This window comes from Mytilus galloprovincialis, chromosome 9, assembly GCF_965363235.1.
Source record: "Mytilus galloprovincialis chromosome 9, xbMytGall1.hap1.1, whole genome shotgun sequence".
Lineage (NCBI taxonomy): Eukaryota > Metazoa > Mollusca > Bivalvia > Mytilida > Mytilidae > Mytilus > Mytilus galloprovincialis.
In genome coordinates this window covers 52,620,170-52,647,097 of record NC_134846.1, presented here as the reverse complement: position 1 = coordinate 52,647,097, position 26,928 = coordinate 52,620,170, and the positions used below count along the sequence as shown (strand labels likewise).

Here is a 26,928-nt window from a genome sequence, read left to right as displayed (position 1 = left end):
ATACCGTATAGTCAACTATAAAAGGCCCCGATAAGACAATGTAAAACAATTCAAACGAGAAAACTAACGGCCTTATTTATATATAAAAAAAAAAATGAAAAAGACATTTGTTTTTATACCTGAGCCTATCTATACATTTTTAGAGAGCCGATATCAAGTTAAACAACATTACATTTATATTTAAACACGAATGCAAAGAAATGTACAACATTATTTTTATATTATTTCATAACGTTGAAAACATTAATGATCTGACATCAAAATACCTAGCTTTTGTAATTCTTCTGGTTTGTAGTTGAACGTTTTTCTCCCTAAAACATTGAATGCGTTCTTTCGAGATAACTTACCTTTTATTTAACATGTAGGAAAACAAGAACCTCTTGAAGCCAATTATTATCAGTGCTTAAAAAGACAGTTTTTGTGTGCTGTCCTAGGTTGTTTTACGTGTTTGTTTTAATTCTGTGGTTGATTAGCACTTCGGTGTTGACATGAATATCAATTATGTGGTAATTTTTATGGCCCCGCAACGAAGTTGTCGGTGCCATATAGTTTTACCCTTGTCCGAAATTCCGATATTCCGTAATTCCTTAATTCCTTAATTCCGTCATTTCGTCATTCCACAACAAACCATTATACGGAGTTTTTTTCTAAACGCCTTTAGATATTGGGCTGATTTTTGGTATGCGAGTTAACCATGATGAGTTACAGGTCAAGTTAAAGTTTAGCTCTGCTCCGCTATTTTTTTCTGAAATTACGGGCTTTGGACTTTGATAAATTATTGAAAATCACAGTTATACAGATTTTTTTCTATACGCCTCCAGATTTTGAGCTGATGTTTGATATGTGAGACTACCATCATGTTTGTGTCCACATGTGTTTATGTTGAAATTGCAGATTTTTCAACTTTTTGGGACGGGGCCATTCGTGTCGCTTTGTCACATCTAGTTATATATTTATTGTTTACAAAAGTATGAATTATTCTGAATAATAAGGATTTTCTTATCCCAGGCATAGATAGATAACCATAGCCATATTTGAAACAACTTCTTGGAATTTTGGATCATCAATGCTCTTTAACTTGATTTGAGGTCACTGATGGGTATTAGGTAGACGAAACGTGTGTCTGGTGTATTAAGGTATAAGCCTGGTAACCATTAGCATGACGAAATGTACTATTGTATTGTTTATATGTGTATTTCTCTGTCCTGAATGTTCTTGCATTTATTTGTACTGTAGTCCTGTCATGTAATGTTGTCATTTTAGTATAATATTTAACATTGCCATAAAAGCGTGAGGTTTGACTAGCCACAAAACCAGTTTAACCCACCATTTTGTTCTTAAAATGTTCTGTACCAAGTCAGTAAAATGACAGTTGTTATCTTATTTTTCGTTTCTGTGTGTGTTGCATTGTCGCTTGTTTTTTTGTTGCACTTCAGTGTTTCTGTTGTTTCGTTGTTTTCCTCTTTTGGTTGATGTGCTTCCCACGGTTTTGGTTTGTGGCTCGGATTTGTTTTCTCTCAATCGATTTTTGCCTTCGAACAGCGGTATACACTTTTGCCTGTGTTTTTTGTTCTTCTCATTTTATTGGCTTTTGCCTCCGGAACATATAATTTTTCGACTTGTTACCTATTCTGTGGGTACGACATTTTAGTGCTTAGTTATGTAGGAGCTCATAAAGAAAAGAGTCAACCTTACAATCGGTGCAATTCAGGTAACAAAAATATGTTTGATGGTATCAATAGTTGACACCCAATTGTCGGAAAAAAGTTCACTTTTCTTCAAGTTGCACTGATTGTTAGCATAATTTCGTATCTTTTGGCTGCTCTTAATTGATCGAGTATTAAAATGTCCTACCATAAAGTAGGTATACTGTCGAAAATTTATGTACTCCTGAGTCAAAAGAGAGGCGAAGGATACCAAAGGGACAATCAAATTCATATGTCGAAAATAAACTGACAACCGTTGTCAAAAAACTTCAAAACGCCATCATAGCAAAGAAGTTAAGGCATCGTTACACATACACCAAAATAACTTAAACAAAGTTATTGACGAAAAATATTAACAAGGAAGAGAGCAGGCTATTTTTCAAAATACACAAACAATATATCATGTGCACTGTACGAAAGGAAGAACTAAAATGATCTAATTGGAACGCACTATAGAACAAGCAAACGAATCAACAAAATGAATACAATATTGACAATTTCAAGAAGCCTCAGCTTTACCCTAGAAAGTTATTTTTTATTTATAGTGACGGAGATAAGATTGCTCTAAGCTATGTAAACCGCTGTTCAAAAGTCATAAATCGATTGAGAGAAAATAAATCCGTGTAACAAACTAGAACCGAGGAAACGCATCAACAAGAAGAGGAAAACAACGAAATAACAGAACACTGAAGTGCAACAAAAAACAAACGACAATGCAACATACATAGAAACGAACTTATAGATAACAACTAGCATATTCATGACTTGTAACAGGAAATTTTAAGAAAAAAAAAGATGGATTGAACCTGGTTTTGTGACTAGCCAAACCTCGCTTTATGGCAATGTTAAATATACCGCTTACATGATAACACTGCATGAGAAAAACAAAGCACAAATAAAAACACAAGAACACAAAGACAGAGAAATACACAAATAAATAACATACATGTAGTAGTCTTTTAGAAGTTTCTGAATGAATCCTTCTACATACGAGTACAACAAAAATTCGGCCAGTAGGGATACACAATTAGTACCCATTGGAATACCGACTGTCTGTTGAAACATCAATCCTCTAAACTCAACTAATATATTATCGATCAAAAAGTTGAGCATTTTGATATTATCATCTTCAGTATATTTTCTGGTAGAATCAGTATAGCTCTTCACAAAATACGAATTATTATAACCCAAAACAAGACATTTGTATCTACGATTCCCATTTTGATAGAAACAGCCCCGTTTAATGAGATGGTGAAGTTGATCTTTCAATTGAGCATGGGGAATAGTAGTGTAAAGCGGACAAATCAAAAGTCTTAATGTTTCAGGAAAATAATAGGGATTGTGATTGTGATTAAGCAGTAAATAGTAGCCTTTATGAACTTTTGAGAATCCACATCTGATTAAGACCACTGGTAGACCATCTTTTACTGTAGAAAGAATAGTAGTCAGTTCTTAAGAAAGATGCCACGTGGAACATCATGATTAAAAACTTTTTATTCTGAGCAACCAAAAGGAAAATAACTTCCAGGTTGTTTTACAATGTACTACTAAAGTAGGTTGTATTGAGAATGCTCTAATGTATGCTTTAATTAAAGCTGTTTTAATCACCTGGTTATCGGGACTTTTTATTTTTAATTTCGTGTTTACATATTCTAGTCTTTACTGGGTTATACACATAACTGAATGTTACCTTCCATCTGGTGCAGAAAAATTGGTACCGTTATTGTTATTCCAATATAGTTGTAATATTGAGATTATTCAGGAGTCCATAAATAATTGGAGTTCTGTTTGAGTTATAAGGTAATTTGTGAACCTATAATACTTTCAGCTTGCTCGTGTTCTTAAAAAAATAATTTAAGAAAGACACCCCTGGCAAAATCAAATATTGAACCAAATTTTAGAGGGTTGGCATATTTTTTTCTTTTTGTCAAACAGTAAATACTAGTAACTGTTTCAAAGGAAATAACAATATTTAAAAAAGTACACATATAAATGTATAAATAGATGAAGGGCTAAACGTTATGCTTCAATCAATATTTGTAGAAGAATTCGTTATTCATGTATACGCCAAACAGTTTTTATCATAATTGTCTTCCAATACTGGCTTTATTTAAGTCAATTGTCGGACGCTTGTGACCCTTCTTTTTTAATTTCAACTTGATTCGCAGTTTTTGTAGATACTGATTTAACGGTAAACAAATATCAATGGACACCATCTGATTTGAATGGATGCCACAGTTTATTGTCGCAAATTGAAACAAAATTAAAGTAAGAATATAAATATTAAACACATTTGTCAGAGTGTGTTTACACAAGAGTCAAATAAAAAATAATAAGTATAAATTGTAATAAATCGACTTTGTTATGATTCAAAATACTATATACATATAATAATCAGCCCATAATATATTTTAAAAGCAGTATAAAACATGCGCATAAAAAGATCGAAAGAGCAAAAATGAATAATTTCAAATTAATGTACGTTACCCTATTGAAATAAGGTCCTTTATCTAGCAACCTCAGTTTTTACCACTTAAATGGTACTTTGAACATTTTTTATCATAAGTATCTTCAAAAAACAAAAGGAAGACTGTCATTTAGGTATCGTTTTACTGACTGCACCGATGGAAAAGCATATGAGAAGCTTTCATTTAGTCGAACCTTTTGTTAACAACAAACTCTTGTTGGGAAATATTTGATATTAATACGATATTCCTCAAGATAGGTGCGGGATTTAAGTTCAAATCGATATTTCCGATGCAAACATTGTTATAAAAATTGATACAATGATGGGTATGTGGGTGGGTAAGCACTCACAGTGACAAACGAACGGACATCAGCATTTGAGGAAAATGGAAAGGCATTACACTATAACAGTGTTTGCATTATCGGGAAACAATTGATTTGATAAAGCTGCATGTCTTTATAAATTATGTATAGATCGACATTCATAGTAAATGTTCTTAAAAAAACGATTGATTATTTTGGCTTAATGTGCATTTATAAATACGTAATACATATCCAGGACGAATGATTGCAGTACAGATACAGTAATGAATATAATATCTGAAAACGAGTGTTAGTTTTGGAACCATTTATTTCAAACATTGTGTGATATGCCTTTTCATTACTTATAAGTTTATCCCATGTTATTCCACAAAAGCATATGTAGTAATAGCAATATAGTAACCATATGTTACTACTACCACTATGTCACACAGTGCTGATGGACTATTTGTCCTTATGAGTATCTGTCGTCTAGTTATAAGTTCTTATGTATTGGTGTGATTTAAATACATTTTATTGTTATGTAGACGACATACTCGTCTTTCTAAAAATTTCATAAGCCTGTCAAAGTTGGTTAGTTTTTACTTACGCTGGGTCGATGTTACTGCTGATGGACGTTTTATTGTAGAGGGTATCAAGAGCTCAAAAGTCACCCCTTTGTGTTAGAATGAAATACTCTCGATTTAATCATTTACTGTGAACCTTATGTTTATAATTTTTTTGGCTATAAGAAACACTAAGTTTTTTTTCCATCAGGGATAGATGACCTTAGCCGTATCATTTGAATAGTAGGGACAAGGGAGTAGAGATTTTCTTTTACAATTTTTTGTGTGCCTGCAATGCTCTTCAAATCCGTGTTTGATTTGACCTTCCGCCCTTTTTAAGCGCCACTGACGAGCCTTATGTAGACGAATCGCGTGTCTGGCATTATCAATCATTAGCCTGCTATTTTTAAGTTGTTATTGATTGTCAGTCAAAACTATATTAATAAAAAACAAGCTAAACTTGACACCTCGAAGCAAATTTGACCAAATAAAGGCAGAGTAGAATACCGCTGTTCAAAAGTCATAAATTGATTGTCAGAAAACAAATATGGCTTCCAATCTAAAACCGACGGAAACACATCAACCATGAAAGGAAAACAATGCAACTGTAACAACAGAAACACTGAAGTTTAAAAAAAAACAAAAAAAAAACAAAAAAAAAAAAACGCCAACATAAATAAAATCAAAATATTTAACCAAACACCATGTTGGCTGTTGTGTTGAGGTCCTTCTAATGTTTATGTTATTTGTTTAATGCATTATGCTTTATAAACTTTAGTTGTCTAGCGTTCTTGCTAGTCTCTTTTCTAACACATGCCTTGAAATAAAAAAAAGATACATTCATCATAACCACCGAGGGAAAGAGACGGACGATATCAAAGGAGGAATACGACGAATAGACGAACAACAGTAAATGAAGAGAAGAAAAAGAAAGTATATGGTAAAGGTAAGCGATAAAGAACATGGAATATCCGATCACTCGAAGGAAGACCCAATATGTATTTTGTTTTTTTTTTTCTCTCGGGAAAATCTATTTAATATTAAAAATTTGTCGGATTAACATTAAAATCGAAAGATTGAAACAAAATAAAACAAAACAATTCAAGATCGAAAACTATTTGGTTTTCCATTTTCACAATAAAATATCGTTGACATTAAAACAATTCTTAAATGATATTATTATGTAAATAAACTCATCATAAATACCAAAGCAAAACGCTAAAACATCTGAGGTAAGGGATCTTGAAAAATGGGATTTGATTTTTCTAAAAGGCATTTTGAAGAGATTTTTTTACGGCCAAGGTCTGCAAGATCATCACCATGTTTTACTTCTTCAAAGTATTCCATATATTATTGTTATCTTATTTCCAAAATGAATTCAATAAGAAATACAAGAAAACGTTCATGAAAAGCTTTCCAATTTCTAAATAACAAACACCACAGACGATTTAGGATAAAAATTAGCACAGTATTGGGATTAATTTAGTTCTTAGGGTGGAAAAAGGATCTAAAATTGTCTACTTACATGTCATAAATCAAATCTTCTTTTTCAATATCTATTTAAGTCAATAAACGAGGCAGTCCGAACTGTCAGGAATTCTTTACCTCATGTTCGATGGGATAGACGTGTAAAGAAACGAACACCTGGCGTACAAAATTATAAGCCTTGTATATTTGATGAGTTCTTTCAACATAGTCACCAACTTTTAATAATCTAGTGAGAGGGTATTGATCAACTACACATCGTGTATGCAGTGTGTTGTCTATGAATAAATGAACACGTCAGCAAAAACAGTAGTTTGATTGGTTCCCATTGGAATGCCGATTGTCATACGAAAAAAAAAACGTCATTCAAACGAAACAAATGTGTTGTCAATCAAGACATACTAAATAATCAAAAACAACGTGTTTGTAACAAGATCGTTATGCAAGACAATTAACGGCAACAGTATGAACATTCAAAACAGATTACATACTTGATGGAGAAAGGATAACCTCCGGGGTACAAATATTGGTGTATTGTTACTACCCCGGAAACCTTATATTTCACTGTTTGCCTTTGATGTTCGAAATAGTGTTTTTATTTGTATCAAATTGTTTTGTTATCTAATAATTTGGCCTTTTACTTTTTATTTTTTCTCCCGTAGTCGTTAGGAGTAAATAAACTCATCATAGATACCAGGACTAAATTTAATATATACGCCAGACGCGCGTTTCGTCTACAAAAGACTCATCAGTGACACTTGAATCCAAAAAAGTTAAAAAGGCCAAACAAAGTACGAAGTTGAAGAGCATTGAGGACCAAAATTCCTAAAAGTTTTGCCAAATACAGCTAAGGTAATCTATGCCTGAGGTAGAAAAGCCTTAGTATTTCAAAAAATTCAATATTTTGTAAACAGTAAATTTATAAATATAACCATATCAATGACAATTCATGTCAGCACAAAAAGTGCTGACTACTGGGCTTGTGATACCCTCGGGGAAATAAATCTCCACCAGCAGTGGCATCGACCCATTGGTTGTAAATAAACTCATCATAGATACCTTGGACTAAATTTAATATATACGAGGTTATACACATAATATAATGTTATTATTTATTATAATTATGTCATTGTTAAAGCTTAAAGCTGATCGGAAGTTCATGAACAATAGAGGGATGGTTGAGTAATAAGGTGGTGCGTTAATTTCTTTTGCTCCAGCTTACTAATGAAAAAAAAATACCCTGAATATTATCAAATGTTGAACCAAATCTATAATGATTCAAACCTGAGTTAATTTCTACCAAACAACAAATAAATGTGTCAGAGGGAACACGATAACGTGGAAGTGGAACAAGTACAAATGCAATAATAAAACAGATTGGTGGTTGACCTTTATGCTGCAATTTGTGTAGTAGCTATTCATGTCTGATAGAACAGTTTTGGTAATGGATCTCTTCTTATTATCATTACTTACAGGGACTTCTTAGGAAGAAAGATGGGAAGTTAGCCATATCCTTTAACTTTTAAATTACTTTCCGTTATAAAGATAATGTTCTCTGATTAAATATTTCAAAAGTTGGTGACTATGTTGAACGCATCTATCCCAGCACACTAAAAATTAAGAATACAACAGATACAGTTAAGTGTGCCTCATGTCTTGACTTAAATCTAGAAATTGACAATGAGGGTCGGTTGTAAACAAAACTTTACGACAAGAGATTATTTCAGCTTTTCCATTTCTATGTAGCAAAAGAGGGACGAAAGATACCAAAGGGACAGTCAAAATCATAAATCTAAAACAAACTGATAACACCATGGCTTAAAATGAAAAAGACAAACAAACAACAACACACATGACACAACATAGAAAACTAAAGAATAAACAAGAAGAACCCCACCAAAAAAATTGGGGTGATCTCAGGTGCTCCGGAAGGGTAAGCAGATCCTGCTCCACATGTGGCACCCGTCGTGTTGCTTATGTGATAACAAATCCAGTAAATAGTCTAATTAGGTAGGTCACATTCAGGAAAGGGAAGGGGATTGTAGTTACGACGTAAGGAACATATCCGATATCATTTGTGAAACGGTTATTCCATAATAACAACATGCTAGCAGCGACTTCATACAGAGTATATATCTCCCAATTGATCCGATATTCCTGGGCTTGTTTCTATCATGATTTCTAATAGAGGGTTGCTGCTCACAAGGAAACTGATAAACCAAGAGTGCTGAATGGTGAAGTTGAAATTATTCCTTTGCAAATTTTATGAACGCCATCACGAATTGGTTGACCTTTATACAGATATCAGATATGTTCCTTATGTCGTAACTAAATCCCCTTCTCTTTTCACGAATGTGGAGTACAGAATTAGACTTTTTACCAGGTTTGTAATAACATGAGCAACACGACAGGTGCCACATGTGGAGCAAGATCTGCTTACCCTTCTGGAGCACCTGAGATCATCCCAATTTTTTGGTGGGTTTGTGTTGCTTAGTTATTTTTGTATGTTGTGTCTTCTGAACTATTATTTGTCTGTTTGTCTTTTTCTTTGTTAGCCATGGCAGTGTCAGTTTATTTCCGATCTATGAGTTTGACTGTCCCTCTGGAATCGTTCGCCCCTCTTTTCTAATGAATGATACATAAGTTTTTGTCAGACGATTCTAACCATGTTTAATTTCAACTGGATCCAGTTTTTCAGCCGAATTTTTAACAGGGAAAAACATGACAATGGATAACAGTGGATTAAAATAATTAAACATACCATTCACACAATTAAAATAGAAAATAGGAATATAAACAAAGGTCATCTTCGCAAAAGAAGGACGAATAATACCAGACGGACAGTCAAACTCATAGATCGAAAATAAACTGACAGCGGCATGGCTAAAAATAAAGAGACAAATAGACAATTAATAGAACAGAAGACACAACATAGAAAACTAGAGACTAAGCACCACAAACCCCACCTATAACTGGGGGTGATCTCAGGTGATGATGAAGGGTAAGCAGATCCTGCTCCAAACGTGGCACCTTTCGTGTAAAGATATTAAAATTCGAGGCAGGAATTGTTAACTTATGTTAAAATCATAAAAATCCATCATAAAGAAGATACTTATTGAGGTAAAGCTAAAAATTCTGAGGGAATTCGAAAGGGAGCAACAATGGCTACATTGACAGGGTAATCATCTCCTCCTGCGAAATAACATTAAAAGCAAAGAATCAAAAACAAATCTGCCAAGGTTTTGGTAAGTTTATTGTTACATAAATATATAAGTCTAATAATGACATCATTGCATTACTATAGTAGAATATATGGAATGTACCTTATCTAAATATCTTACCACAATAATTTGTAGTCAGATTTTTAATGATAAAGCTGTTTTTTAATCTTAAATTGTAATTTTTGTTGCAAAAATAATGTAATACTAAAATTACCAATGAAATGAATGGTAATGTCATGAAAATTTTACTTAATGATTTTCAAGTTATAAATATTAGCTTTTCTGCCCTACAAAAAATGTGATGTTCACTTTTAAAATATGCCTGAAACCACAGAATATTTTCTGCATTAAGAATTCCCTTATGAAGGCCCTATGGTTTAAAAACATATTCTAATATGAACCTATCATTTTTTTTATTTAACTTCTTTTAAAATTCTAAACAACAATTTACACTAGACATACATTGACCCTAGACAAATTGACCACAAAATATTTTTTTATAAATAACACATACCATTTTTTCATTCATTTTAGAGGGTGGATCACTGCATACAAACACTAATAAATATAAAAATCACATCATTTTTATAAATTTCTTTTTCTTTTTTATTCTGAATGAAAATGTGTCAATTCTTTTAAGGTCAGTTTCTGTCCAGCATGATAAAACTACAACAACATGTAGCTAAAAAATAGTTTTGTTTGTATTTTGGGGGTATATAATATAATTATGCTTTACCATCTGGACATTTCTTTTGGCTTACGGATAATGCTATGTTTAACCTATAATGATATTCAAAAATTATTAATCAAGTTATTAAAATGAAATGGTGAAAAAAATCTGAACAGATAGGCAGAAGTATAAAAATGAAAAGATCTTACAGCAATATTTGATATATTAGAGAAAATTTTCAAAATATCTGGTGCTGAACCAAGAATGCTAAGGACGAATTCAATTCAAAGTCAATGAAAGGCAATAAAACATTTGATAAAATATAAACTGAATCTGAAAACTCATGAAAGCTTGGTTTCTCATGAATTGTTTCTGTTTTAAATGTAATTAATTTTAAACAATCCTTGTAAGCTAAAGAAAAGCCTTTTTTGTAGCATGGCATTGACATTTTTTATGAGACCATCTGTCTACCATAATTAATATAAAAAAAACTTCACATCAACAAGTTTGACAATTAAATAGCAACAATGAATAACATAACTTACTGGAAAGACTAGCGTTAATGGATAACAAAAACAATCAAATTTCCACAACCATGATTTAAGCCATATCAAATATATTGCAAGGTTCTTATACAAACTTGCCCCTGCATGGTATTATCATATTTTAAAACAAAATGATACAAGTGTTAACCTTATTTCTTGAAAGTTGTCCATTCTATTAAATTCTTTCAGCTAATTTGAAATGTCCTGAGTGTTGAAACCAAATTGTGCAGCTTGAAGACAGGTTATTGGTTCCATACAAATGTTTGGCAAATTAAGATAAAATACTACTGAAATGATAATTCCAAGAAAATTAATTGATATTTGAATGACTTTGAATATAAATCCTGAAGTTTGATGTGTAAATAGAGTTATTCATTTACATACAAAACGTCAATTACTTTTTTTGTCAACTAAATCAAGTTAAAAATACTTCATTTAAAGAGGTGAGACCAATTTCCTGTGTGTTTATTTCTCACAATTAATTAAGTGGGAACAGCCCTGAATTTTCAAGGAAAAAGTTGAATGAGAACCTATGAATACATTTCTATAGCATGAACATACATGTTTTGCAATTACATATGATAAAAATAACAACCAAATCTACACACAACAACCAGGCAGTTTATAGCAGTATGATAAAATAGAAATTCTAACTTTGGTCTGTTGTATGTTGTATTGAAAACATTCCATTTTTCTCTAGTTTAATTTTTTTCAAATTTCAAGCCAAAATTTTAATTTTTGAATAATAAAATAATTTACATAACTGTTTTTTTTTTATTATCGTCTTAATATGTATAAATTGTTTATATCTGAGATGATTATTATAACAAAAGGAAAATCAATCCTATTTACTCACAAAGATGAAACCCGCCTTTTCTGTTTATATTTCAAATATCTACAAATTACAACTTCACTCCTGAAACCTCAAAATATACTTTAATATTTGCTGTACTAAAACATTTATCGAATAAAAACAAAGAATCATGTTGAGACAAACTAAAAGGACGGTTAAAAATGTAAAATAAAAACGAATGAGACTTAGAATTACTTAATATCACAACATAGAAGCACCGTAACAGTTAAAAAATTGCTGGAAGACTGCTTATGGCAAGGGTTATATGTTCCTTTACATACTAACAAGATAAAAAGTCAATTAATAAATATATTGCACATGAGGTTATAACAATAAATGCTGAATGGATACACAAAAACTATTAAAAATTATTTAAAATTAACTCTACTCATATATTAAGTTTAAAAAGAAAAGTACTCTACTGAATAAATAGTAAGTGATATATAAATTTACATGTAACTGTGTTTAGAAAAGTCACTACTGTGTCCCTCAAACACCGGAAAGTTGGTAAAGTTTCTAAATATCAATTGACAAACTTTAAAAAAAAAAAAAAAAGTGTACAACACCTAATTTCTTGTTTAGTCATGGATAATTTGAAAAATCATATCACAAAACTTTCCAACCATTTTCAAAATAAATTTTGAATGAAAGATGTGTTGCCTATACATATAAGACTGAGTTTGGCAAAGAGATATATCATTTAACTATACATGTGCACGTTATTGTTTCAAAATTGAATGCAACATCAATTTGAAGGTACTTATCCAGGTAGGAGGTACACACAGTGAAAAAATTAATATATTCTATTTAACCTTGATAGGTTTCAACTCATCACTTCAAACGTATATGTGCAAAGATAACATAACAGTGCATCAGATCAGGTATATATATGTACAAGGGAAGCACAATAAAATAAAAGGGAGGTAAACAAATAAAATCAACCACTGGGAAATAAAACATAGCTAATAAAACTTAAAATAAAACAAGATTCTGGCACTATTTGTAAACATGAGATTTGCTGACAAGCATATATAATGAGAGACAGAGAAAGAATGGACGGAGAATGAAGACTGATGGCACTGGTCACATGATATGTCACATGACTTCTACATGATGATGTCATTATCTATCCTACAGCACTTAACATGGCTGCTAAACATGCTTCGTAACATAATAAATATTGGTCCTGAAAATATACAAAAAACAATATAGTTAGGTGTGATTTTAAATTTTTTTTAAATCTAAAATAATTGTTTTCAAATCTATAGATGTCATTTTTCTGAAAATTAAAATGATTATTTTATCAGATATATAGGATAGTAACTTTAAAGCAAAGATTTTAATGCAATAAATAAATGTTAAGCTCACATGAAATAAAATGTATGTTTCCATTTAGAATTCCATTCATCTGTTTAATAGGAACAATATAAACATTTAAAAATAACCACATCATTACCCATTTGTGGACTTTGGCTGTTTTTTCACTCTTTGGTCGGGTTGTTGTCTCTTTGACAAATTCCCTTTTTCCATTCTCTTTTTTATTTATATATCAGATGATAGGAGGCACTTAAGGAAATAAGCATTGCGAATCTTTATAAGCACTTACTTTGGTCTGGATCATTCCTTGTCTTTGTCTTCTTAGGTCCTTCACAATCTCAAATATATCACACTGTAAAGTAATATATTTCAAAACTATTTAAATTTCATTTTTGCTGACGACTGGGAAGACGAGATGTATAAGAAAACTGATCAACTTTCTTTGAATAAAGTAATTGTGAAGGAAAGACTTTGTATGGCATACGTATAGATATTTTGTATATTCATGATATTCAACTTTGTTCCTTTCTGAGAATAGTAATGCTCATAACAAGATAAAACATACTGACATGAATTTCGTGTTGATGGCAATCTTTGGAAGAGTGATAAAGTTTAAAAATCTTAACTTCCAAAAATGAAAAGCCTGACATATGGCATTGAAACATGCCTATTGTTGAAATACCTATGTTGATCTTTTGGTTTTATTGTTGTTGTATAATTGATGTTTACCTTTTATTCATAACCTTACATTAACTTTAAATCATTGGCAGGTGTATAACTACTTATACAAATAATATGATGTTATTAAATTTAACAAAAAAATCTGGACAAATTTTTCATATTTTCATGAAATTTCATCAAAATTAAAACCTTCATGATTTTAAGGCCCAAAGTTTTACCTTTCCTTCACTTTCCAGTCTAGCAAGAGCTATGTCTATAGTAATCAGGGCACCAGTTCTTCCTATCCCAGCACTGCAGTGTACAACTAAAGGTCCACTGGTATGGTATACATGACCAAGCTGTAGAAACTAGAAAATAAAGAAGAAACTTGATAACAGATAATTCACAGGAAGCTAGAAAAATATACATAATGAAATAAACTACACAACTGCACAGCTATTAAACTTTTTTAAAACTATAACTCTTGATATCATGGTTAAATGAAAAATAAATACAATACTAGAAAATAAAATCATACAATGAAAAGAGATGAAAGAATATTGGATGGATGTGCACAGTTGATTAAAAATGAAATACTAGAAAAATATCCAATGTGTTATATGTGCTTTTATTTTATCAAAAAGTTGTAGTAAATTTTTGGATATAATATTTGTTTCTACAAAGTTATCCCATTGCACATTAAAATTCATTAAACAAATCACAATTCATTCAATGTACTTTTTTTATGTTCTGTTATCTCCCTATATTCATGAGTATGCATATTACCTGTAGGATTGGGACAGGTGACGATGGTACCCCATGGTCAGGCCAGGTTGTATAGTTTAGATGATAAATTCTTTTTAATTCTCCTGATGTTACTTTTTCTATCTCAATTTCTTTGATGTCAAAGTGTTCTAAACTCTGGCTTTCAGCTAAACTCACTTTCAATTGACTGAAAAGAAAAACAAATATGAATTCAAGCAAGCATATAACAAGAGTATCAAAATAAGGAATTCATTTATCATTCCACTTTTCAAAAATTTTGAAGGTTGCCAAATATTTATTTTTCTTTATTACCTTTCAGGTTTTAGACATAAAAACATTCCTTCACATAACAAAAGTGTTAATAAAATCAAACCAAATCTTCCTGAAATGTTCAGGAAAAACATTGACAACTATGGCCAATTTTACATATAATTCTAATTAAGTTACTAATACTTCATTTATATCCATTACGGTATATATAGACCAATATCATATCTTTTGTCTTATGGCTTACCTATCACACACAAATAATGGTGTTTCTGTACAATCAGGCCAGTATCTGTGACATTTCACCTTCCTAGCCTCAACATCCAAGGTTAACATCATGACAACAGAGACATCATGTTCCCAGACCATCTGCCAGAAATGTTCTGAGGTGACCGGGAGTGGCCCTTGACAGGCGATATAATGGCACTCCTCCTCCCCTACAGGTGCTGTAATGTGACTGGCATTGATATAACTGTGAGGTCCTGTTAAACATACTCTGTTGAAGTCATCTGAAAGCAAGTTTCAAATTTTAAGCAAAGTATATCTCATTGTAATACTTCATATGAATTCTTGTTTTAAACCATTTCATATGTTTTGTTTACCCGTAATCTTCTAAGAATTCTAAGAGTGTGTTAACTTTAAAGAGAGTTTACATTGAATGATATAGACCTGTATAACGCAATAGAAATCCTTTTATATCTTACACGTAGCAGTACGGTAACTTAGGAAACTCAACTATAAGCTGATGTTTTTGTAGCAGATTTTAAGATAATTCAATATTGATTTTTAGAACCAAAAAAGTCTGTTACATGTATGTTCATGTGTTTTTTTTTATTCAATTCTCACAAATCTATACTCACATGGTAGAACATTTCTGAATCTGTTACTCAATTTGTTATCTGGTTGTTTGGCTATGCTGCAGTTATCAGTCATTTTCACTTGTCTCAGTTCCTACAAGTTAATATAGTATTGATTATATTGACACTCCTGAATCTGGGTCAACTGTTAACTATTATTCACATAACTATATATTAAAATAACTTCAATAATTGCTACTATTCGTCATAGGTTTTACCTCCATGAAAAAAGCAGAATTTAACACCTGCATTATCATTGTGAATCCTTAGCCTCTGAGAAAATGTGAAATTTAATTCATATGATTCCAAAAATTTATGAAGGAAAAACACTATTTTGATTTTGCCATTTGAATACAGACTTTCTGTTTTGAATTTTCCTCAGAGAGTGAGAGTTCAGTACTTTGTGATTTTACTTACACTACTCAAATTATGAATGCATATTTTTATCATTGTCAACCTGATACTGTTGATTTTTTCGAATCAATTAAAACACTGAAATAATTTATGAATTCACAGTAATTGACTCAAAATATTTCATGTCTTGAGCATCAATATCACTTTACATTTAACAAGCTCATTCTTATTTTAATTATATTCACATAACAAACCTTGTATTCCTCAGCTGGGTCACCTTGATCTACTTTTTGTTGGAATTTCTTAGCCTCTTCTTCAGCTGTTGACTTCATTTCATTTTTCAAGGTCATAAGGGGCACACATGAACACAGCCATTCAAAGTTAACCTCTTCGGGCACTTTCATGTCTAGTTTTCTTGGTAGAGAAGACATGTTAAAAGTTCTAGTATGAAGTTCTTCATTTTCATTCAATGACGTAAGGGAGGTAAGTGTGCCTTCAAGTGATCCATCATTTAAATCACTTTGAACTTCGTTTCTATGTGGTACAATTTCTTCCGTGTCAAATTCACTCGTATCTGCTAGCAATTTTTCAGCCGCCATTACTAATTCATTCATTTCTTCCTCTTCTGAATCTGTAGTATCCTCTATGACCTTAACATACTTATGATCTTCATTATTTTCTCCATTATCATAAGATTGACCTTCAACTTCATGTTTGACCTTTACATTTGTTTCTGTAGGATGCTCATTGTCATAGTAATCTTCATCCATTATAACTGGAGGTGTCATAAAATCTAACTGCCTAGCTGATAATCTAAAATGTATAAATCGTCATTTTTCATTAATTCTCTGCATCCTTTGATATTTACATAATATGCAATCACTGGAATAACCACTATCTAACATGTGATCCATTAATATACTATGGATGGTCCTCTGTTCATCTGTTCATTTGTTCATATGCTTGTTCTTCAAGTTAACTCTCTTTCACCATAATTAGTGTGGTTATGTTACTTTTATTTCAAAGGAATTTTCTTTACTAATACATGTAAATTTTCGAATGCGTAGATATATTTTACTTTCTTTATATCACTGAAAAGAATTACAATTATCCCAGGCTTAGTATATTTCTAGGATTTTGATTGGTAAACACACGTCGTTACAAAACCCATATCCCCTGAGTGTTGCTAGCCCATATCCCGGACGTTGCTACCCATTACATCGGGGAAATTCATGCGCGTTTTCCTTAGTTCCATGGTTGTTCCTTAGGGGTCATCCATAATTGTCAACCATTTTCCAAAGTGTACAAAACGTACACTTTTTCAGAACCCCCACCCTCCCTCAAAAAGTGTACATCAACCATTTTCAGATTTCAAGAGAAGAATCAGTCATTCTTAATAAAAAGAAGATCCTGTCTATTATATTTTAGTTTAATATAGAACTTTGCATTGAAAAAAAAAACCTAAAACATATCTGACTGTTTTATTTGATGACATCTATCTGTGATGCTTGTGTTTTGTCAGAATAAAGAGTACAAAGATTAGTGTTTCCCCTATCACACAGTGGAAATGGTAACTCCAATAAACAAGAGGCTCTCAAGAGCCTGAATCGCTCACCTGGTAAACAATGCCTTCGGCCATGTTTTTTGACGAAATAGAAAATAAAACACAAACTTTATTTTATACACCCTACTGATCATTCAAATGAAGTTTGGTTGAATTTGGTTGAGTAGTTTTAGAGGAGAAGATTTTTTAAAGTTAGCAAATATGATGAACAAATTGTGAAAAAATTGTCATTAAAGGACAATAACCCCTTAAGGGGTCAATTGACAATTTTGGTCATATTTAACTTATTTGTAGATCTTACTTTGCTGATCATTTTTGCTGTTTACAGTTTATCTTTATCTATAATGATATTCAAGATAATGACCAAAAACTGCAAAATTTCCTTAAAATTACTAATTAAGTGGCAGCAACCCAACAATGGTTTGTTTGATTCGTCTGAAAATTTCAGGGCTGATAGATCTTGACCTAATGAACATTTTTACCCCCATGTCAGATTTTCTCTAAATGCTTTCGTTTTTGAGATATAAGCCAAAAACTGCATTTGACCCCTATGTTCTATTTAAAGTAAGGGCGGCCATGTTTTTTGACGGATCAAAAATCGAAGCACACACTTTGTGCAGGATAATCTAAGGAACTATCATGCTAAGTTTCATCCAAATCCATTCAGTAGTTTCAGAGGAGAAGATTTTTTAAAGTTAGCAAATATGATGAACAAATTGTGAAAAATTGTCATTAAAGGACATTTACCCCTTAAGGGGTCAATTGACAATTTTGGTCATATTAACCTATTTGTAGATCTTACTTTGCTGATCATTTTTGCTGTTTACAGTTTATCTTTATCTATAATGATATTCAAGATAATGACCAAAAACTGCAAAATTTCCTTAAAATTACCAATTAAGTGGCAGCAACCCAACAATGGTTTGTTTGATTCGTCTGAAAATTTCAGGGCTGATAGATCTTGACCTAATGAACATTTTTACCCCATGTCAGATTTTCTCTAAATGCTTTCGTTTTTGAGATATAAGCCAAAAACTGCATTTGACCCCTATGTTCTATTTAAAGTAAGGGCGGCCATGTTTTTTGACGGATCAAAAATCGAAGCACACACTTTGTGCAGGATAATCTAAGGAACTATCATGCTAAGTTTCATCCAAATCCATTCAGTAGTTTCAGAGGAGAAGATTTTTTAAAGTTAGCAAATATGATGAACAAATTGTGAAAAATTGTCATTAAAGGACATTTACCCCTTAAGGGGTCAATTGACAATTTTGGTCATATTAACCTATTTGTAGATCTTACTTTGCTGATCATTTTTGCTGTTTACAGTTTATCTTCATCTATAATGATATTCAAGATAATGACCAAAAACTGCAAAATTTCCTTAAAATTACCAATTAAGTGGCAGCAACCCAACAATGGTTTGTTTGATTCATCTGAAAATTTCTGAGCTGATAGATCTTGACCTAATGAACATTTTTACCCCATGTCAGATTTGCTCTAAATGCTTCCGTTTTTGAGATATAAGCCAAAAACTGCATTTGACCCCTATGTTCTATTTTAAGTAACGGCGGCCATGTTTTTTGACGGATCAAAAATCGAAGCACACACTTTGTGCAGGATAATCTAAGGAACAATCATTTTAAGTTTCATTCAAATCCATTCAGTAGTTTCAGAGGAGAAGATGTTTGAAAAATTGTTAACGACGACGGACGCCAAGTGATGAGAAAAGTTCACATGGCCTTTTAGGCCAGGTGAGCTAAAAAGGGCACCTAGAGCATGCAAAAGATTAACAAAAGGGCACATAAATTATGCTAAGAATCAAAGAAAGGGAAATGCATGGTTTTATTGCATTGGTAAAGTATCATGAGTATGGACTGACAGTTGTTGATGGAATCAGAGCTCAAGACAGCAATCAATAAAAGTGTAATGTTTTAAAACATTTTGGGTTTTTAAATTTCCCGCCTGTATTTCTATTTAAATGGTCCCTGTAAATATGCCATTCATGGCACTATTATCGTTTATGTATATATACTGTAACGTGTAACTTTATTGGATATTTTCCAAGTTAAGGTTAAACTTCATATGGAGGTGCTCCTAATTGAGGGAGGCTTTTACTAAGAAAAATGAGTTTACTTCCGGTTTACTGGTTTTTACTATTTTGGAATGCATTACAAGGAAATTAATCGAAGGACCAGTTTAAAATCTTTTCACAAAATGGCGTCTTGTCAAAATCAAAACATTCAACGAATTTAGTGTTTCGATCAATTTTGTTTATTAAACAGAGTAAAACGATATCGATCAATAATAAAGCAGGTGAAATTGAAAATCGGGGTACTGAGAAATGCTTGCAAACTTTTTGTTTAAATAATTTTACTAGTTCACATTTTTGAAAGATTTAGTTTTCATATGATTTGATCTTTTAATCGTTCAATCCCGATTGAGTAGAATTATGATATCGAAATCAATATCATCAAGTGAAAATAATAAAGAAGAAATAAGAAGAGAAACACACCCAAGCCAATTCTCGATTTTATAAATCGACTTTCCCTACGGAAACGATATAAATTCCAGAAATAAAAAAAAAAGCGTACGGTAAAAATGTTGATTTTTTAACCCCCTCCCCCCAAGTTTACGTTTTGTACACTTTGGAAAATGGTTGACAATTATGGATGACCCTTATGAAATATCAAATTCTGTAGATTATTCATGATGTCTGTATAATAATTTACTCAATCCACTAACCATTTTATCTTATAATGTCGATTATTTGCATTCATTTTAGTAAATGCATCACTATTCTGCCACATTGTCAATGATCGTTCCCTAATTGTGATTGGGACTACTGACCTAGCTATGCAAATGACCCACGATGACGTCACACCGTCTATGATGTAACTCTCACAACTTTCAGCGCCAAATTTCGATCCATTTCACTTTCTCTGTCTTTAGATTAAAAACGTCTTATATTTGTCTACCTGTAGGGTTCTACCTTTGGTAGTACCCTACACCCCGTTAAAAATATGTCAAAATCCCAAATTTCAATAAAAGATATTTAAAAAATGAAAAAAACGTTACTTTCACGTTAAACTTTGTGGTCGAATTTCTCTAAAATAAATCGCCAGATTTAGACTAAGACCATAGATGCCAACCCCCTTTTGACACAATCAGTAACAAACTATCAAATTTTCCGTATTTTTGAAAAGTTTTCAGTAATCATTCATAAACGTGCATTTACCAATAAAAATTACTGACGAGTGGTTGCAAAGTGATGTACACTAAAATTTGTCATTTAACATGTTGTCTGTAGTATGTATTCCATTCATTGATTGTTCAGATGTTCTCGACTCAAACATTTTTGTTTTGTCAAGGAGAAGTAGAGAAAGGGGGAAAGCTACTTAATAAAATGCAAGTTTGCCTCTTCGGAAGTCAGTTAGTTACCCAACAATAGGTTGATAAATCCAGAGAAACCGGAAGCATTACATTGGCGTTTCCTAAATACTGGACCAGGACGGAAAAGTAATGATAAAAATCTGCGTTTTACAAAATTGAACGTCGATGATTGGGAATCCGTAACTATTCGACTTTGACCGTAATAGCGTAGTTTTTATCGCAAAATCGGAAAAACTACGGAAAAATCGTAATGGTTGGCATCTATGTAAGACCGGGGATAAATATGTTATCTACGTTCATATCCGTAGATATGAATATTTTAACACCCTTCAGTACCCTGTACACCCTTCAGCTGCAGATGCGCTTCAGGGTGTACTTGGATACTTCAGGGTGTTAAAATATCCATATCTACGGATATCAATGTAGATAACTTATAATATCAATATATTTTATATTGAAATCGCAAATAACCTTTTGGAAAATAACCAACTAGAATATATTTGTTAGGAATATCATCTTCTTTCATGTAAAGTTACCTTGATATAGTTAGTATAACTTGTCCTTTGATGTTATGTAGCATAGTTACTGCCTTCTTGTGAGTTAAACCAACCAAGGACTCTCCATTTATCTGAAATTAGAATACAATTGACTATGGTTAGATCAATATCAGTTCAGACAACATTCAATATTCTAAGAACAGCAATAACTAAAAGTATGAAGTCAACAATGCAAGATAAGTAAGATGATATTCTCAGTCTGTTTTCTGACAGTTACACCATCTTTAAGAGTAAATCTGACAAAGACACCTGTCTTTAAACTGTTTGAGCAACTGATCTGTAAACATTTGTACGTTACTTGAGTCTTATATTTGTTAACCACACCATCTTTTGTGATGGACCTGACAAGGACTCCCATCTGTGACCTATTTTACACCTGGACTGACCTGTACAATTCTGTCCATGACCTGTAACCTTCCATCTCTATCAGCCACACCATCTTCTGTGATGGACCTGACAAAGACTCCTGTCTGTTACCTAATTAACACCTATGACTTACCTGTACAATTCTGTCCATGACCTGTAACCTTCCATCTCTATCAGCCACACCATCTTCTGTGATGGACTTGACGAAGACCTCTGTCTGTTACCTAATAAACACCTGTGACCAGGGGTCGAAATTGGCGCTGGTCCGGTGGTCCGAGACTAGTAGAATTTGTGTCGGACCAGTAGAATTTTGTAAGCTGGTGGTCCGGCGGACCAGTAGAAATTTTTCGTTAAAATCAATGATTGCATCTATTCTCGATGTGTTTACAAAAAAATAAACCTGAGAAATTATTTTTAGGGTATTGGGGGTGCTATTTTTGGAATAAAGAAGAGGCCTTGAAAGCAGCTGAGGAAAATAAAACTAAACATCTGTCATATCTTTTAGTGGTTATCAAATGAATGTCAGTTTTGTAGGACCAGTAAATTTGGAGCCGGACCAGTAGATCTAAAGTCCACTGGTCCGGCTGGCCAGTACACTAAAAAGCTTAAATTCGACCCCTGCCTGTGACTTACCTGTACAATTCTGTCCATGACCTGTAACCTTCCATCTCTATCAGCCACGCCATCTTCTGTGATGGACCTGACAAAGACTCCTGTCTGTTACCTAATAAACACCTGTGACTTACCTGTACAATTCTGTCCATGACTTGTAACCTTCCATCTCTATCAGCCACACCATCTTCTGTGATGGACCTGACAAAGACACCTGTCTGTTGGTCCTTCTCTGCTGTGACCAAACCAAAGCCAAGTTCTCCAGTTGGGGGCTTTTCCAACTCAATCTTTAATAAGCCAGTCTGTAAGTATCAAAACACTAAATTTAAAAATATTTGATATCATTTATAGATTGATAGGTATTAAACACAAGTTTAAGCACTATTGGCTCTTTCTTGGGGGTCAGTTTTTATTCCTGAGGGAGACAAGAGTACATGGAGAAAACAATCAATTATTGGAAGGAAAACTGACAAATCTAGTAAAATAAGATTTGAGATTGAACTCACAACCTCAGTGTTAACAAGCTACTGATACAGTAGTTGGACTACTAAAGCCCAAACAGCCATTGAAGCCACCACTTAATAAGATCATAACAATATCACACTGAATAGCAGTATTTTAATTCATCTTCTCTGATACCTTTATTGAAGCTTTCTAGGAGTTCAAAGTCTTCATAAATGTGTTTTTTTTTCCATTACCTAGGAAAACTACTTTCTAGGACAGGTGAGTATATGAATTTATTGTGTATAATATATGGAACATTAGATGAAATGATTCAATTATTTAAAAGTTGGATAGACCATAAAACAAAAATTCTAAATGAATAAATCTAATTTATACCTACCTCAGATAAATCCATTCCAAATGAATCTAGTTCTTCACTCTCCTGAGACTTGAGGCCAGGCTTACTTCCAGGAGGGGATATCACAACCTTATTATCACTATCACTATCACATTCATATATGTCCTTACCACTATTGTCAAAGTCATAATTAGTCTTTAGTTCATTTATATAGGAGTCTATTTTCTCCGAGTTCACAGTATCTGATGCCACTGAACTTGAGTGGCTCAATTGATCAGTGGTCAAAAGACTTTGGTCAGTTGAGATTAAACTGTCTTCCTCAAACTGACCAGTACTGGCCTCTACACTCTCTGTCACTGGGTCACTCTCCTCGTCACTTAGGACTTGCTCCTCTTCTCCCTACAAAACAGATGGGACAATATGTTTTGATTTCTAAAATTTTGTTTATTTTTATATTTCTGCTCAACAAGGTACAGCAAATTGATTACTACTTATAGAAGTCTTCTCCATTCTCTTGTCTAAATACTTGGTGAATTATTGTGTATTAAGATGTAAAAATCATAATGTTATCATCAGAAATGTTTATAGCAACAACTGCGGATTTATTTATTTTAGTGCGTACCTATTTTCGGGGATTGAGGAAAACTTACATGTTTATGGATATTTAATTTCGTAGTTTTGCCGAAGCCTGCATGCAAGCCTATAGAAATTTTTTTCGTTGAACATTTAATTTCATGGTTCACCTCCACGAAAATCCACAAAAATTGGTATCCTAAGAGTAATACTGAATCCACAGTAACCTATGGCAAGTTTTTAGTGCATGCATTCTAACTAGTTTACAATGTCTTTCGATGCAAAGTTTTAAATATAGTCTTGAATATCTAGTCATTTGTTCACTGGTGGATAGTTTTCTCATTGGCAACCATATTGTATCTCCTTATTCTATATGGAACCTATGGAAAATATTTGTTCTATAAATAAAAATTTTGAATAAATATAAAACGAGAATATAGGGTTATTGCATAAATATTGTCCCGAGTAGAATTTTATATTGCACTAGCTTGCGAGTGCAATATATGTTCTATGAGGGACAATATTCCCCAATATTCATGCAATAACCCTTTTATTGTATAGTAATATAATATTTGAAAGTAAAAAGTGGTTTAAACTAAGATTTTGTCGTTGATGACGTCATGAATTTTGAAGATTTATTGCACTAGTGCAATATCAGAATTTATTGCACGCTAACTTTTGGTTACTTTATGTGGGAAGTATTATATTGCTATGTTTAATAAGTTCTATGTAGACAATTATTTCAGTTTATCAGTACAAAACAATAAACAATCACAAAAACACTAAGATGTCCCAAGATGGTGTTTACCTGGGTTTTGTTCTGTATTAATGTTACACCCTCTGTGCATTTCTCACTCTTCTGTGTATCTGGATCTCTAAAGACCCTTATAGTTACAATAGACGGAGCATTACGGAGATATGTTACGGCCTCGAAATGATTTAACATTGTCATATCAACACCATTCACCTGAAACAAAAAAAATAATCACATGTTAATTCAATTTTCTTCAGATGATTAGTCTAGTGCAATAGAATGGTCAACACATTTTACAAGAATAAATTGTTCTCCTTAAAATTCATAATTATTCATAAGAACAGTACCAGGGCTTGCTTGGCTAAGCAGTAATTTGTTGACATCTACCAATACATCCTACTTCAGCTTAACAGTTCTAAACAGTTAGCTTACCTGTTTGAATTGTTTTACACTAGTCATTTTGGGGCTCTTTATAGCTTGCAGTTTTGTGTGAGTCAAGGCTCCATGTTGAAGGCCATACTTTGACCTATCATTGTTTTCTTTTATATAAAATAAGATTCAGAAAAGATGAAAATTGCGTATTTTTTACATACAATCATTTACAATGAATAAATACTTGCCTTGATGAGTTTATCACCAGGTTGTAGCCGCCCATCAGAAAGTGCAGGGCCTGGAATGATTTTCTTGATATAGCAGCCCCCTCTGCTAGCCCCTCCAGTTAATGTGAAACCGAGGCCTTCATCATCCTGCCTTTGCAGGGTCACATCTATTTCCTACAGATAAAAAATAAAAGTGGTGTAAAGGTCAATGTGACAGCAGCCTACCACACAAAAACAGAAAAAAAATCTACAGAATAACATAGTCTTCCAAAATAAAGAAATATAAAAGGTTTTCAAAAATGAAGAAATGGAAAATAGATAATTTTTACTACAGATAATAGTTAATACATCAAATCGAATTAGAGAAATTTAATCGAATTCATTTAATGATCCCCCCCCCCCACACACACACATAATAACAATACATCACAAACATTCACATAAAACTTGGAAGGTTGCAATTTGAAAGAGAAAAGTCTGATGCCTAAAATCAAAATATGTTTTTTTGGGAAAAGATATTTTGTGAAACTGATCACTGATCTAATTGTCTCATTGGCAATAATACTATATCTTCTAATCTGCATATAAGCAGTTTTCATCAACAAATAAATGTTTCCCTACAACAACTTACACCAATTCTAGGTGACAATGATTCTTCTGGATCTGCATTGTTAGATATATCACCATCTTCACCATCACTCTGATTTATACTCTGACTTCGCGTCAAGTCTTTCCTCGGTGAAGCAATCACAGAATCAGTCGATGAACAACTTCTATAAGAATTACTACTGCCTGGTCTTTCATCAACAACATCATCTGTTTTTCTATCACCACATTTTTCAACTGTATTATTTTCGCCATACTTTTCCCTAAAGTCTTGTTTATCATATTGCTCACGAGGAGTACTTTCCGTTACAATATTTCTAAATGGAGTTTCTATCTCTTCAATTTCACTATATTCTGACTGACTCTCAATGTCGACATTACTACTGTATGATTGACTGCTCCCCATTCTGAAAGGGGAAACAACTAAATTCTGGTACGTTGAATACTTATTCATCTGATATTTATCCACTTCTGGGTATACACTGGACAAGGTAGAATTCAGATCTTCATCCTCGGACTCAAACTGTCCCGATCTTAACAGCATAGGGATAGGACTTGTTGGAAGTCGTGGTTGACTAGTCTGCTGAGAATGTACTGGTATGTCCTCTCTGAAGCTGGTATCAGAATTAAATCCTGATGGAGGTGTATACACTGAATCACGATACAGGACTGGTTCATCTTCTGATTCTGTTTCATATTGAGAGGTAGATGTGCTCTTTAATATACTGTTGGGAGCAGAGATGGACTTCAGCTCTCCACTATCCTGTCAATATAAAAATACTTCTGCAGACCAGGTTTTCATATTATTTTACAGATGTTTTGGGGATTTTTTTTTTTAGAAAAAAAACACAGACCTTACCATCAAAAACTTTGAAACTCAATCCATTTTGTTTACATACTTACACAGTGTGCATGGTCCTTGATACCATACAACCCTTATCTTTCTTTAATAATACAATGTATTAATTAACAATATTGATGTACCTTTGTCAAAAAAGTCAAAAGGCATGTTCTTATTGAAAATTGGTAGATTTGAGTATTCTTTATTACATCTCCATTCCTTAAACTCA

At 32.6% G+C, this 26,928-nt stretch overlaps 1 protein-coding gene across 6 annotated transcripts in view; it reads right to left on the bottom strand.

Moving 5' to 3' along the window:
- Positions 1–9,758: 9,758 nt before the first annotated feature.
- The window catches only part of LOC143045262 (tyrosine-protein phosphatase non-receptor type 13-like), a 90,368-nt gene continuing 73,198 nt past the window's right edge, over positions 9,759–26,928 (bottom strand). For all 6 annotated transcript variants that reach the window (XM_076217634.1, XM_076217637.1, XM_076217638.1 and 3 more), the window contains 13 exons: positions 25,884–26,621; positions 25,274–25,426; positions 24,708–24,866; positions 23,369–23,725; positions 22,659–22,826; positions 21,526–21,617; positions 16,287–16,845; positions 15,682–15,772; positions 15,069–15,330; positions 14,576–14,741; positions 14,029–14,157; positions 13,419–13,481; positions 9,759–12,998 (listed from right to left, as the gene is read on the bottom strand). In XM_076217634.1, coding sequence (XP_076073749.1) covers positions 12,939–12,998; positions 13,419–13,481; positions 14,029–14,157; positions 14,576–14,741; positions 15,069–15,330; positions 15,682–15,772; positions 16,287–16,845; positions 21,526–21,617; positions 22,659–22,826; positions 23,369–23,725; positions 24,708–24,866; positions 25,274–25,426; positions 25,884–26,621 — 2,997 coding nt within the window. In that variant the 3' untranslated portion in view covers positions 9,759–12,938. The remainder of the gene's footprint in view (positions 12,999–13,418; positions 13,482–14,028; positions 14,158–14,575; positions 14,742–15,068; positions 15,331–15,681; positions 15,773–16,286; positions 16,846–21,525; positions 21,618–22,658; positions 22,827–23,368; positions 23,726–24,707; positions 24,867–25,273; positions 25,427–25,883; positions 26,622–26,928) is intronic.